General features: G+C 35.2%; 4 protein-coding genes and 1 long non-coding RNA gene across 6 annotated transcripts in view; 4 read left to right on the top strand and 1 right to left on the bottom strand.

Annotated features, from left to right (window-relative positions):
* Positions 1–2,392, top strand: part of LOC105830188 — a 128,791-nt gene extending 126,399 nt beyond the window's left edge. Inside the window, exons 5-6 of the mRNA XM_028189306.2 lie at positions 167–634; positions 913–2,392. Of these exons, the coding sequence (XP_028045107.1) occupies positions 167–588 (422 nt within the window). The 3' untranslated portion in view covers positions 589–634; positions 913–2,392. The remainder of the gene's footprint in view (positions 1–166; positions 635–912) is intronic.
* A 1,044-nt stretch (positions 2,393–3,436) lies between these two features.
* On the top strand, positions 3,437–6,062 carry LOC105830189. The gene is made up of 4 exons (XM_012669368.3): positions 3,437–4,018; positions 4,284–4,607; positions 4,667–5,086; positions 5,368–6,062. The coding sequence occupies exons 1-4, from the start codon at positions 3,698–3,700 to the stop codon at positions 5,581–5,583; spliced, it is 1,281 nt and encodes a 426-aa protein (XP_012524822.1). The 5' UTR covers positions 3,437–3,697; the 3' UTR covers positions 5,584–6,062.
* Positions 6,063–7,215: 1,153 nt separating this feature from the next.
* LOC105830185 lies at positions 7,216–10,491 on the top strand. 2 transcript variants are annotated; one of them, XM_012669365.3, is made up of 5 exons: positions 7,216–8,321; positions 8,816–9,139; positions 9,207–9,623; positions 9,699–9,930; positions 10,354–10,491. In XM_012669365.3, exons 1-4 carry the CDS (start codon positions 8,007–8,009, stop codon positions 9,915–9,917), a joined length of 1,275 nt encoding a protein of 424 aa, XP_012524819.2. In that variant the 5' UTR covers positions 7,216–8,006; the 3' UTR covers positions 9,918–9,930; positions 10,354–10,491. The 2 variants fall into 2 exon arrangements, with proteins under 2 accessions (XP_012524819.2, XP_036142324.1); XM_036286431.1 differs by lacking the exon at positions 10,354–10,491 and having other exon boundaries at positions 7,219–8,321; positions 9,699–10,042.
* Positions 10,149–12,553, bottom strand: LOC105830186. The gene is made up of 3 exons (XM_012669366.3): positions 12,027–12,553; positions 10,912–11,021; positions 10,149–10,808 (listed from the first exon to the last, which is right to left on the bottom strand). Exons 1-3 carry the CDS (start codon positions 12,372–12,374, stop codon positions 10,643–10,645), a joined length of 624 nt encoding a protein of 207 aa, XP_012524820.1. The 5' UTR covers positions 12,375–12,553; the 3' UTR covers positions 10,149–10,642.
* LOC114253925 lies at positions 10,728–11,709 on the top strand. The gene is made up of 2 exons (XR_003625352.2): positions 10,728–10,866; positions 10,936–11,709. It is a non-coding gene; the product is annotated as an uncharacterized LOC114253925 (long non-coding RNA).
* Positions 12,554–13,123: the final 570 nt, after the last annotated feature.

Raw genomic sequence — 13,123 nt, 5'->3', positions numbered from 1 at the left:
CACACACACACACACACACACACACACACACACACACACACACACACACACACACACACACAAAATCTTGGTTTCTCTAGAATATTTAATATATAAACTCTCTAGAATATTTAATATAATAAACTGTTAATCGGTTAACAGAAAATGATGTTTATTTGTTGCGCAGGTACCTTTGAGAGACATTCCATCCGCAAGTCAGGTACGATGGGCCACTTTCCTCATGAAGGTCGGGGATCCTTAAGTCGTCATGGTAACGGCATACAGACCTTAAGGAACTCAGAGACTCGCGGGAGGCATACGCCTGTTCAAGGCCTACACGAACAACCTCCGACTAGCGGCTCGACGATGCTAGTCGCCGAGGACGGCTTCGTTAGGTTTCGGAGTCTTGGTGCGGAGGAGGACGAGCTGTCCGATACGCAGAGCATGGTCGGCACTCACGGCAGGGGAAGCTCGCTTGCCGGTAGCGTTAGATACAACGCGAGGCATCCTACGGTACAGCATCAGCATCCCCATCAGCACCAGCACTCGTTGCAACACTCGCATCCGAGTCAGCATCAAACCCATCACCAACTTTACAACAACACATAAAGGCTGTGCCAACGCGATGACTAGAACGTGATTTCTCGTTGATTCGGTAGGTATAACAAAAAATAAAACTTCAATGTTATTATATATATATTGTTTTAATGTAATAATTTATTATTTTTTATTGTATTATTTTTTACATGAGATTTTTCAATTTATTTTCTTGTAAGAAAAATGTTGAGATCACGATATTAGTTGATGTGCATGTCTAAAGAATATAATAAATAACAAATAAAATTATATGTATGTAATATTATATATAAAATGATAATGGATTATCTGTCTTTACGTATGTCATGTATTATAATTTGTGTTCTTTTATTACAGACGTAACGATCGTCGTCGATGAAACAGGATATATCGACACCCGCGAGAATCGTCGCCCTCGCAAACTTCGGTCTAAACTAATTTTATCTCGTACTCTATGTAAGATATGTCCTGTGTATAGACAAACCTAATTGCCATTCCTGCTCTCCCGCTTCGCATCGACGTCCGAGCCAAGCCTCTGCCGTACGATATCTATACATATTTATTTTGATCCTCGATAAGCGAGTAAAAGTATACGGCGAACTCGTTTGGGGTTCCTCTACCTATATGTGGGTAGTTCAGGGTATATCGAAACTTGATCTTATATTAGGCACTTGGTACTTATTAAGATTCATGTGATTGAAAAAAAAATAAAAGAAATAATGTGTCTCACTGAAATATATAGGGAAACGCTTCTCGCTCGGTTTTATGTTCACTGTTAGTACCGAACACGGCTGTGGAACGTATCGGAGGAACAAATAATTTTTTAATCGGTTCTATCTAATGCCACACAAGGAATTCCGACGTATTTTAGCAAACACGTTGCTATTTATTCGCTGCCACATTATAGAAGACTTCGGCGTTTTATATTGTTCCAGCACAATTTTTATAATCGTATAGATTCATTATTTTATGTATAGTCGTACATATGTTAAAGCATTTCAGTAATCATCTGTTCAATTGACACTTGTTCTTCTTTAAATTCTCCGTTGTGACGGAAATTCGACATAAAATCAGCTTTTTGCGATTAGCAGGAAGTATATTTTTTACAAAAATTATACGCGAGGTCCAAACACACACAACTGGGGAAAACAATTACGATTCTCATTCAGGTATTCCGAGATTAGGATATGATTGTGTCAAGCTGAAAGCGATGTTTGTACAGTCGATGATAATTTATCACTCAGTCCAATTGTACGATTTAGTTAGCGGCTAAGACTAGATTAAGAATTGCGGGTTACGTTAAGTTTAGCCGTTAAGTTAGGCAAAATGCGACTAATGTCAACAGGTTTACATTTAATAAATCGAAGGAGAATAAGAAGACATAAAAAAAATACTATTACCGATTTAGAATAGACGACATAAGTGCGATTTAACGTCACACACACAGGCCAGCATTTTACTTTATTTCTCAGATTCTAAGGTACAAAATAGTACTTTTTACCTTTCACTTCATATATCGATAGGTCGCAATGTATATGTTTATATATGGACATTGTAAATAAGGTATATGGGCTCGTCGTGAGTGAATTTACTGTTACGATAGAATCCGATTGGATTCTATTCGACACATTGGAATTTATACATCTCTTGGTTGTATAAAAAAAAGATGCAAGACTTGTATTTTAATTTATCTCAGAAGCTGTATTTATTATGTGAAACATTCCACAAGTGATCAGTGTGAGTGCGCGATCGATTTGTGTGGGATTTTATTGCAATTATAAATTTAACTAGGCGCTAAACGAAGCGGAACAAATGTAAATAAAAGCTTTTTTGCGAAGTCTTTTGTTTATCTTACTTTCAAACGAGATTTCCCTAGTAACACAATATATTGGCAATATGTTTGGCTAACATTGGTTTATATTGGAACTGCATTGATCAATATTTTCCTAATGTAACGCCAATATTGGTTACAAAAAATTGGTTGCAAATTAGGATGTAATTAATATCCAATATGAAAAATTGAATAATCTAACATTGGCCCAATGTTAAACTGATATCGAATATTGAATGATATTACTACTTAGATAAATTGGCCGAGGAGAAACGTCTACTTTAATATTAAATCAATATTAAGGGTATTGCATTTACATTACTTTCCAGTATTGTGCCAATGTTTTGTGCTACTAGATTTAGTCATTCTAGATGCATCAAATATACGTGAAACATACTCTTGATTTTATATTTTTATAAAGAACGAATTTTAGTTGAAAGACACCTTTACACAAGTTGTGTTCACGATATATTATTAATTTATCGCGGGATAGCATGACTTGAATAAATTTGACAAGAGTGTGATGTCAGAATTCATAGTCCGACACACATTACGCAAAAATGTTTCCGAATTTAGGTTTCCTATAAACAAATTTTATATTGTAATATATAAATATAATGTATTAGTTACGTATGTACTCATATTTATATGATTTTGTGTTTTATTGTACCATTTCTTTCCATTTTCATTCTCCACTTCTTTAATTTTTTTCGTGGAAAATGTTATTTTTTTTAAAGAATATTGATATTATATTTTACTTTTTATTTATATTTGTTATATGAAACAATGAACAACGATAACGATATACATGTTTGTTTCTTTCAGAAATCTATTAAAATTTGATTTGGTAAGTATATTGTATAAAAGATTCAAATTTTAATGACCAAATATTTGATATTAAATGCAATAATAAAGTACACTAATACAGATTATAAATATTATTTAATAAATTTAACATCCTTTTTTATATATTTAATATTTATATCTATTGATTACAACGACACTGCATTTTTACTCTGATTATTATAATGTTCTATGTCTACGTTTTTATCAACCTCTGATAAAGCGTAATGTAGTGAGATAAGTTATATAAAGCGCACCAGGCTCATCTTTAATTTAGTGTCAGTTAGTACAATTTGTCGCTCACTCGTAATATCAATCTTATGAAATTAATCGTTAATTTCGTTAATATAAATAAATAGTAACATTTAATAAGATATTAGTAAATTTTGTGAAGCATTAGTAAATTGCATCAAAATTCACGCTTATATCAATATATTAATATAATTATATAATATTAAGAAAGAAAAAATGGATCAGAATAAGATGAGTGTCACATTAAGTGAAGTGAATAATAAATTCACGGAAGAAGTGCTGATAAATATTCTCTCTAAAGTAAGCAATGGGAAAAAGGTGCAACTGACGAAATGGAATTTTAATGAGGGGTCTGCTAAAGGCGACAATTATTTGTCAATTGTCTACAAGGGCAAAGTGTATGGAATTACCGACGGCGATCCGAAGCAACATGTGCAAGCGAATGTTGTTGTGAAATCGATGCCAAAAAATCCTGGAACGAGGAAGACTCTTAGATGTGCAGATTTCTTCTCTAATGAAATTATTTTTTATACGCAGGTAAATTTATAGCTGGATTTAGACTTTTGAAACTTAGACTAGTGGAATATAAAAAAACTCGAGCGGTAAGGCGTTTAGAAAGAAAACAATTTAACAGTTTCGGTTTGCTATTTCTTATCCTATTGCTTTAAATTCTCGATTATAATTGGTTGATTTGCTCAATGCTTAAATTTTTCTATATGCCACTAGTTTTATGCAGATGCATTATTCGTTAAAAAAAATTCACCTGCGTAATCAAACGTACTATTATCTAAATTTATTGCAGATTATCTCCAAATTTGAAAACTTCTTAGCGGAAAAGAGACAAAGTGATCTATTATGCATACCACGTTATATAATCTCTTCCACAGATAGCGAAAACGGTTTTCTAGTCTTGGAAGATGCCTCTTGCTTAGGATTTCACTCCATAACGCGACACGACTGCCTGGACTGGACAGAATGTTCGGCTGTCTTGAAAACACTGTCCAAATTTCACGCGATCTCATTTGCGTACAAAGACCAAAGAAAGGACGAGTTCGTAGAAATAAGAGATTCTTTAAAAGAAACCTTCTTCGGTCCTGAACACTGGAACTGGTACAAAGGATTTCACGTAAGTAACAGCAAAATTGAAATTAGTTTCCCTCCGCCTAAAGTGATTTGTTTTTCCAGGAAAAAATACGGGTTTTGATTAAACACGCATTAGCTACCGAATATCCCAACAGTAAGGCTGAAAAACGATACAATTCTTACGAATCTAACGCTCTTTTCGACAAGTGCACGGAATTATGTAAGAGAGGCGACGCTCCTACATCTGTCATAGTCGAAGGCGATTGTTGGGGGCCGAATTTCTTATTTCGCGACATTGGGCAAAATCAAAAGCAGGCGTTGATGCTCGACTTTCAGCTCGCACGTTGCGCGAGTCCTATCATAGACCTGTCGTTTCTAATTTACGCTTGCACCCTGAAGTCATTTCGTGATCAGTACTTCGACGAGCTATTAAAATTCTATCACTCCGAATTGAGCAGTGCCATTAAATTACTCGGATCCGATCCCGAGAAGCTTTATCCTTGGGATTTGTTTATGAAAGAGGTGAGAGTAGTTTCCTGACAATTTTTCTCAAAATAAAGTAAGAATAGAATTATTTTATCATCTAGATAATTTTATATAGACAAGGAAAAACACATACTGATCATGGTTCACGTACTCAACATGGTCCATACACGTGTTTTTTTTTTTAACGTTTATATAAAGTACCGATGAAATTCGTTATTAGTATTCACAGGCAAAAAAAGTAACGATCGTTATCGAATGCGACGGCAAGGACATCGGTCCAATCCTGCATTAACGCTAATATTGATGTTAATTTTCAGGTGCAGGAGCAATTCGTATTTGGTGTGTTCACTTCGCTTGACGCTATCGTGCTGTGCCTGGTGGACGTGTCCGAGTCATTCAGCATAGACACCGCTGTTAAGGGCGATCAGGCAGTAGATATCAGTGACGGGGTGACATTTTCCATCGCAACAGCAAGCGAAAGACGAAGAATAGCGGACGTGATAGTTCACGCCGTTGAAAAAGGATACATATGACGCGCGGAAGTTTTCGCTGTAATATCATTGCCCGCCACGTGAAACAATTAAAATAACTAATGAATAGTATTAGGATTCATTGTAATTTTTTTGCGACGCCTGTAAAGTAATCCGCACTAACTAGAGATAGAGGAAACATTGTCAATTCTTTGTTTCCTAAATTCTTATAAAGTATTTTTTAAGTATTAACTGTTACTCAAATCAAGAATATATTTCCTTCGAAATATATTCTTTGTTATTTTAATGATACTTTAATAACAGCGAATTAAAATATTACTTAAAAGCAACGTTTACATAGTATGTTTCTAATAGGCAATCTTTCAGCATTCTTTTCTTTTGCATTTCGAGGCAAAGTGTATTGCAAATTTCAAAGTTTCTTAGAACGCCGTGTAAGACAATTTTTTAAATCGTCGACTAATCGATTGCACAAATGCAATTTTACTCTGTAAAAATAAAGTTTTAAAAAACACTTTGAAAAACCTGACTGTATAATTTCCATATACCTACATTACAGTGCATCGTATGATTTATCAAAATTTGGAGCATCCCCTTATCAGCATATAATCGCGAGAAAATGTGCAATATCATAGCGGAAGCAAAGTCAGTAAAAGACGGTGATGTATAAATATTTATACATCATTAATGGTTTTGATAACGGTCCTAGAAACAATTAAGTTAATTCAATTTTCAATCTCGAAGAACAAAACGGTCCTTGAAGCAAAAAAAAAGATTGCAGGTCTTGCGATTGGTCATGTACAACCTTTGGCCCTTAATAGTATTTTTAAATGAAGTTTTTTTTTTATCGAAGAGTCCCCTCGCTTTTTCCAGCAATACGTAAGGTTATGTTTCTCCTGTGCGAATCGATGATAGGAATGCGCCATGGGCGTATCTAAAATGAGGGAAAGGATTTCAAACTTAAAAATTTTTTTTTCATTTTTAATTATAAATGAATATAACTTTTGACTTTGAATTAGTTTTTTGTTGTCATAAAATATTGAAGATGTGTTAAATTGTTTTGGAAAAAAATCGTCGCATAATTCTTTAATTTTGAGTGATCTTTGTCTTATTCATTATTCTTCATTTTCTTTTTATTTAACTTTAATATCACATTTTAATATTTAGTAAACGTTTTTTATATAAAAAACCCTTCTATTCTTTTGATATTTTTTTGTTCCTTTTCCTAAGAAAATAATCACGAACATTTATATATGTAATAATTGCAAAGTTAAAAATCTATTTTGTTTTTAATGACTGTATCTTGCCTATATTTTCTTCAGGAAAACGAAGTTGCGATTTAAGAACCCAATATTTCTTTATTAAAAATAAAAAACGAAGAGACATTTTGTAGACAAGCTGTGGAATAATCGAAAAGAAACAAAACTTATTAATATAAAAAAAACGTGCTGCAACGAAATTAATGAAACCTCCCCCAAAAGAAGTTCTAGATACGTCCATGCTGCGCACAATCAACAATGTCCGCCGTGTCCGCGTTCCAATATATTCACTGCCAATGTCTGATACTAAAGTCTACAGTATACGTAACGCTAACTATAGATCTTCTAGCAGTGAATAATGAAACACTGCCAGTGTTAGCTCATAGAGCGTCGATGTAGGGGGACGGAGATACACGGAGTTCACGAGGGTGACGCGGAATTCCGCAGCCACAGTTCGCCACGTGGCCTCTCATCATACCATTTAATTCGCTCCCTCCACGCGAGATTGAATGACAGATACCTCTTAACGAGATTCATCCTGCTTAACAATGGAAAATCCCGTCTAGCGTTGGCAGTGTCGACGCGCTAGGAATGCGAAGCACTCCTACGTAAGCACACTCGCGTGCGATTACGGCATCAATTATCGTCGACGATCGAACACAGGCGTCTTTTTATTCTGAGTTAATAAGTATATGTGTTCACGCGAAGAACGACCGCTTCTCTCTTTTTCCCTTCCCCTCCCTCTCTCTCTCTGGCGAACGTGAGAACGCGAGAAGCGACTTGTAAATCGTGTTGTAGAAGAAGTTAAATACCAAGAAATGATAAGGTGGTTCTGAGTGTGTAAATTGTAGATTACTTTTATCGCCGGGAGAGGAGAGGCGATCAGTATTAAAAGGTTCAGTATCTAAAAAACCACAATAAATTATCGTGCCGTGAGATAACGGTTACATTATAAAAGAACCACGACGGTTTCGCCAGTCTATCAATATTTCACTGTCGCCCTCACGTTTGTTACGTTTTTTAATCGTAACGAGAGATTATCACAGAGATAGATTGTAATCAATGTATGATCTTCGATTGATTACGCGTCGTTAAAATTCTTTAAATTATAGCAAAATATTAATTCCATTAATATTGCCGTATTTAATAATCAAATCTCAGTATTGTTGAATTTCGTAAGTCTTAATAAATACAAAAGCAGAGGAAATCATGAATCAAACGGAAAATCGTGTTAACTTGAGCGACATGAGTGAGAAGTTCACGGAAGAGGCGCTGGTAGAGGTTCTCCGTAAGGCGTACAACGGGAAGAAAGTGCAGCTGACAAATTGGAATTTTGGTGGCGAGGGATTTACCAAAGGCGACAGCTACTTATCGACTGTTACCAAGGGTAAAGTGTACGGTATTGTAAACGACAATCCAGAACAAGTTAACGTCGTTGTAAAATCGATTCCTAAAAACATTGGCAGAAGAAAGACCTTTAGGAGCGCAGAATTTTTCGGTAATGAAATCGTGTTTTATACAAAGGTGAGAATGTTTGAAACTTTTCCTTCATGTAATTAGAGATGTATCTTGTGAAAAGACACAGAAAAGAAATTGGTATCAATACATACAATCATTATTTCATATATAAAATCTTTAAAGAATTTTAAAGTTATAATTTCAAACAATTTTATAGTTTCAGTAAGAAAAATATATATCTTTATTCAATAATTTTCACAAGCTGATAGGAAAAAATATTAGATATTTTGTTAAAAACTATTATTATGAAAGCATATTGTAGTTTTTATGATTATTGAAATAAAAATATTAATATTGAAATTAATATTAAAATATATTTTTCACTAAAATTTAATATTCTTAAAAAATTTTATATTCTTATATGAGGTAATGGTTGTTGATTTGATATTTTTTTCTAGATACATTCTAGTTACATGATCTAATTATATAATTTATTCGTATCATATACAATCTATTCATATTATCTAATCAAGCAAGTCTCAACAAATATTATTTTAAAGGTTTATCCAAAGATGGAAAACTTCTTGGCAGAGAAAGGACAATGCAATTTGCTGCGCATACCACGTTACTTGACTTCGTACCAGGATGGTGAAAATGATTTTATAATCTTAGAAGATGTCTCTCCCCTAGGATTTGGACCTGCGTCCAGACAAAACTGTGTGGACTGGGAGGAATTGACTGTGATCTTAGAAGCCCTGGCAAAATTTCACGCAATTTCATTTGCGTACAAGGATCAAAAGAAAGAGGAGTTCGTAGAAGTTGCGAGTTATTTGAAAGAAACCTACTTTGGTGATGATCACTGGGAGTGGTACCAAGAATTCCACGTAAGTGATATTATGTGTTGCATTTTGATGAAATTAAATTATTAATGAAGTACTTTTGTTTTTACAGAAATCGCTGGTAAATATAGCTAAACATGCATTAAGTACGGAATATCCCAACAGTGAAGCTCTAAAGCAATTTAATTCCTATGAATTTGGCACACTATATGACGAGTGCTCAAAATCATGTAACAGCAAAGATAATCCGACGAGTGTTATAGCCGCGGGTGACTGTTGGGCTCCGAACTTTCTAGTTCGAGACACTGGGGAAAATAAAGAAGCACTATTGCTGGATTTTCAGCTTGCACGTTACGCTAGTCCTATTACAGATCTATCATTTTTAGTTTATTCTTGCACTTTGAAGACATTTCGAGATCAGTATTTTGATGACATATTGAAGACTTATCACTCCGAATTGAGCAGCGCCATTAAATCTCTTGGATCTGAACCGGAAAAGATTTATCCCTGGGATTTATTTATGAAAGATGTAAAAATTGTCTATTTTATGTTCAACGTTTTAAAAGGGAATTGTAATCATAACTAATATTGAAATCATTTGCAGGTGAAGAAGAACTTTAAAGTTGGAATGGTATTCTCTACTGAAGCTGTTCCATTTTGTTTATTGGATCCATCTCAGTCATTCGATTTAGATGCTATTATCAAGGGCAATGATGCAGTAAATATTGCTGATGTTTGGAAACTATCTAATATTGAAACGTCAAGTGGAAGACAAAGATTAGCAGACGTAATTGTTCACGCAGTTGAAAATGGATATTTATGAAAGTATAAAATATGTAATTAATCTTTTTTGCATTGTTATAGAAAATTATTAAGCACAATTATGTCATTAGCAACATATTTAATTAACTTTGGTAAAATTCTTTTATGAAAATTTATATTTTTTCAATATATATCTCAAAATTATATTCATATATATTTGAAATAAAATTTTAGATACACGAATTTTATTTAAAAACGTGTAGAATTAAATAAAATATAGACACAATCCATGTCTTTTTTATATAATTTTAATTATAACAACGTAGAGATTATAATTAAAATATAATCTGTATAAGAGTAGTAGAGATACAGCCACCCATTATTTCATTAGCTCGCAGCTGATATAATATCTAAAATTTTGTGTTATCACATAGTAATATTAACAGGGTGGAGAATTTTTTTGGTAGAAATGTTTCGTATTTTTTTCTTTTTTGTAGGAAAAGTACATCTATTACTGACAAGCACAATACGTTAATAATAAGTGCATCACAGATGCATATTTGATGTTAATAATCTTGCTGCACAAAGCAAATTACTTCTTAAGATCGTTGAAAAATGCCTTAATCGGTCTCGCAATTGATAGTCCTCTTGTGTGCCTTATACTCCAAGAGAGATTGCGATAAAGTTAGTCGGATGTTATTAAAAATCACATGTCGAGAGAACATTACAAGGATGACGCATAATAATAACGCGAAGGTGGTATGTATTTCACTATGGTACACGTCTCTATGCGTTTTGATGTTGAGCGTTGATCGTCACAACATTACTTGCATCGAAAACGGTTGTATCCTCGTCGTCCTCCTCCTCCAGTGGCAGCGGCCGCATCTCGACGTCCTGCCTGTGCGTGAGGACACCATATTTCCGAACCAGCTGGGCACGCGTCTTACTTAATCTGTCATGAATAACACAAGACCATTAAATTATTAATCCATCATACACCAGAGATATCTGTAAGTGTCATTCTTATTGCGATACTGTTATTTGTTGAAACGCACCTAAAACTACGGAACACGATGTAGGCCATGACAAGAATGCTTAGTCCCACGAAGACTAAGAAACCACGTACAAGAGCACCAGTATTGAAGGACGTGTGGCCCTCGCTGGACTGTTGCATCAAAATGATAACAATAATAGTGACATGAGAAGAAATCCAAACAGCAATACAAAAATCAAGTTGCTTAAAAACACAAATCAATTTTAGCCAAAATTGAGATGTGAGGAAGTCATGTATCTACTTCCCCTGATCCTAAAACCTCTAATATCTCAGTTTTGATAAAAACTGACTCAAAGTTATTTTTTTATTGATTGATTCAATTTTATGTATGAGGCACTATATTCACAGGCTTAAATACATTAATTAATTTTTTGATTGGCCAAAATTTTAAATGAAAAATCTATTATTATGTGAATTAAAATTCACAGATATTCTTCATGTACATAATATAGAGCATTAAATACTAATCTGTCAATATTATATCTATATATATTTTCTACCAATGCAATCATATTTAATTGATTATTAATTGGTATTAACAGAATATGTATTCTGACATTATCTGCTACAGCTATACAGCATATTATTGCACTTTGTAATTAAAATCTACTACTTTAGTATAATGAAGGAAATTATGCTAAAGTTTTTTTCCTTAAATACTGATAAAGTGGTAAACAAGAATTTCAACTAATAACAGGAGTCAATATTAATTTCTACTTGTTGACCTTATGACGTACTCACCTTAATAGCAATTACATATACAAAAGAGTAGCCTTTTTTTATCCTGATTTAAAACGAATAAAAAAAAAAAGAATAATTCTAGTTCTCAGAAGCGTAACATAAATCTTGTCAGATTAGCAGAGTTTCTTTTAGTGCTGACGGTGAACGTTTTTCCACAGAATTGCACGAATAAAAAATATGAATTGCCCTCCTTCAGGAGAAATCACTGCGTAAAAGAATTTTATTCTTCATTCTTTTGTTCTCTCATGTGAAAGCATTATCTTGCCGGTATGTACGTACCCCTCTGACCACGAGATACTCACTGTTTACGAAACGTCAGGGAAATAAAAAAAAACGCGGTTGCAATTTATACGAAACGGCCGAGAAGGTACGAACCTCACTGGACGTGTCAACGGTGTGCGCAGTTTTGTTGGCAGCGACGTCCGGCTTGGAGGTTACGTCGTGCGTTCTATTGCCGCTTTCGGCCGACAGTTTCCTGGCGTCGGCGGCTCCTTGCGAACCGGCCGCGCTCCTCTGGCCGTCCTTATCGCCGTGCCTCTCGTTCGCCGTCCCACCGGCATTCTTCCTCTCGTCCGTCGCGACGACGGCGGCCGCGTCCTTCTTCCCGTCCGTCGGCGCATCCCTCTTCTCCCGGTAACTCCCGTCGCAGACCGCCGTCTGCGCCAGCAGGAAGATCAGCAGGAATATGAAGAACTTTAGTTTCTGGATCTTCGACCGCGTCATCGTGCCGTGTCATTTACGCAACGGTGTGGCTGCGGCGACGACGACGACGACGGTCACAACACAGCTTCCCCTCGCGACTTACGACGCGACAGTCCAACGTTTCAGCACGTTCTCCATGTTGCTTGCCGACCGGCGCGCATAACTAGACGTCCTTCGCCGCCGCGCTGCTCGCCAGCTCGCCACTGCCACGCTTCCTCCCGCGACCAGCTGTTCCGCACCGCACACAACGCCGCGGCCTTCGGACGGTTCGGTCCACGTTCGGACCGTTCTCGCGCGCGCGCGCGATGCCACACGCACGCACGTGTCACTGCAAGTACGCGTGTACCCACGGTGTGTGTATACGTACGCGTGTTTACGCCCCGAATGATTATGATGTATATCATTAAGGATATGTGTGTGTGTGTGTGTTACATTTCAAAATTATTATCAAAAATTTTTCAATTTTACAGATTGCTCTATTATTGCGTTTGAATATCTCTTGATAAAATTTGGAGCTGAACATTAGAATTCTCCAAGTGATTTAATTTGACAAAAAATGTTATTCTTTGAATTTGATTAATATACAAATTGCGTTTCTACTTTCTAATGTATTTAATCTGTTGTTGTCATAAGAAATTCTGTTAAAAGGAATGTTAAGATTGATAATATTTCATACTCGTTGTTTGCATTCCTTAGATAATTTGAAAGAAAAAAAAAAAAAAAACATTTGAAAAATCCGAGATAAAGATGAAGAAAATACGAATTACATT

The sequence above is a fragment of the Monomorium pharaonis genome, chromosome 4 (assembly GCF_013373865.1).
Source record: "Monomorium pharaonis isolate MP-MQ-018 chromosome 4, ASM1337386v2, whole genome shotgun sequence".
NCBI classification, from domain to species: Eukaryota; Metazoa; Arthropoda; class Insecta; order Hymenoptera; family Formicidae; genus Monomorium; species Monomorium pharaonis.
Note: the sequence above shows the minus strand (reverse complement) of the source record. Positions and strands in the feature narration are given on the sequence as shown.

Excerpts from the sequence above, each read along its gene's own strand:
- LOC105830189 (XM_012669368.3), top strand. The coding sequence starts at position 3,698 with ATGGATCAGAATAAGATGAGTGTCACATTAAGTGAAGTGAATAATAAA. Across the intron at positions 4,608-4,666 it reads ACTGGTACAAAGGATTTCAC|GAAAAAATACGGGTTTTGAT; the intron begins GTAAGTAACAGC and ends TTGTTTTTCCAG. Across the intron at positions 5,087-5,367 it reads GGGATTTGTTTATGAAAGAG|GTGCAGGAGCAATTCGTATT; the intron begins GTGAGAGTAGTT and ends GTTAATTTTCAG.
- LOC105830185 (XM_012669365.3), top strand. The coding sequence starts at position 8,007 with ATGAATCAAACGGAAAATCGTGTTAACTTGAGCGACATGAGTGAGAAG. Across the intron at positions 8,322-8,815 it reads AAATCGTGTTTTATACAAAG|GTTTATCCAAAGATGGAAAA; the intron begins GTGAGAATGTTT and ends ATTATTTTAAAG. Across the intron at positions 9,624-9,698 it reads GGGATTTATTTATGAAAGAT|GTGAAGAAGAACTTTAAAGT; the intron begins GTAAAAATTGTC and ends AATCATTTGCAG.
- LOC105830186 (XM_012669366.3), bottom strand. The coding sequence starts at position 12,374 with ATGACGCGGTCGAAGATCCAGAAACTAAAGTTCTTCATATTCCTGCTG. Across the intron at positions 11,022-12,026 it reads CCGTTGACACGTCCAGTGAG|TCCAGCGAGGGCCACACGTC; the intron begins GTTCGTACCTTC and ends TTGATGCAACAG. Across the intron at positions 10,809-10,911 it reads ATCGTGTTCCGTAGTTTTAG|ATTAAGTAAGACGCGTGCCC; the intron begins GTGCGTTTCAAC and ends TATTCATGACAG.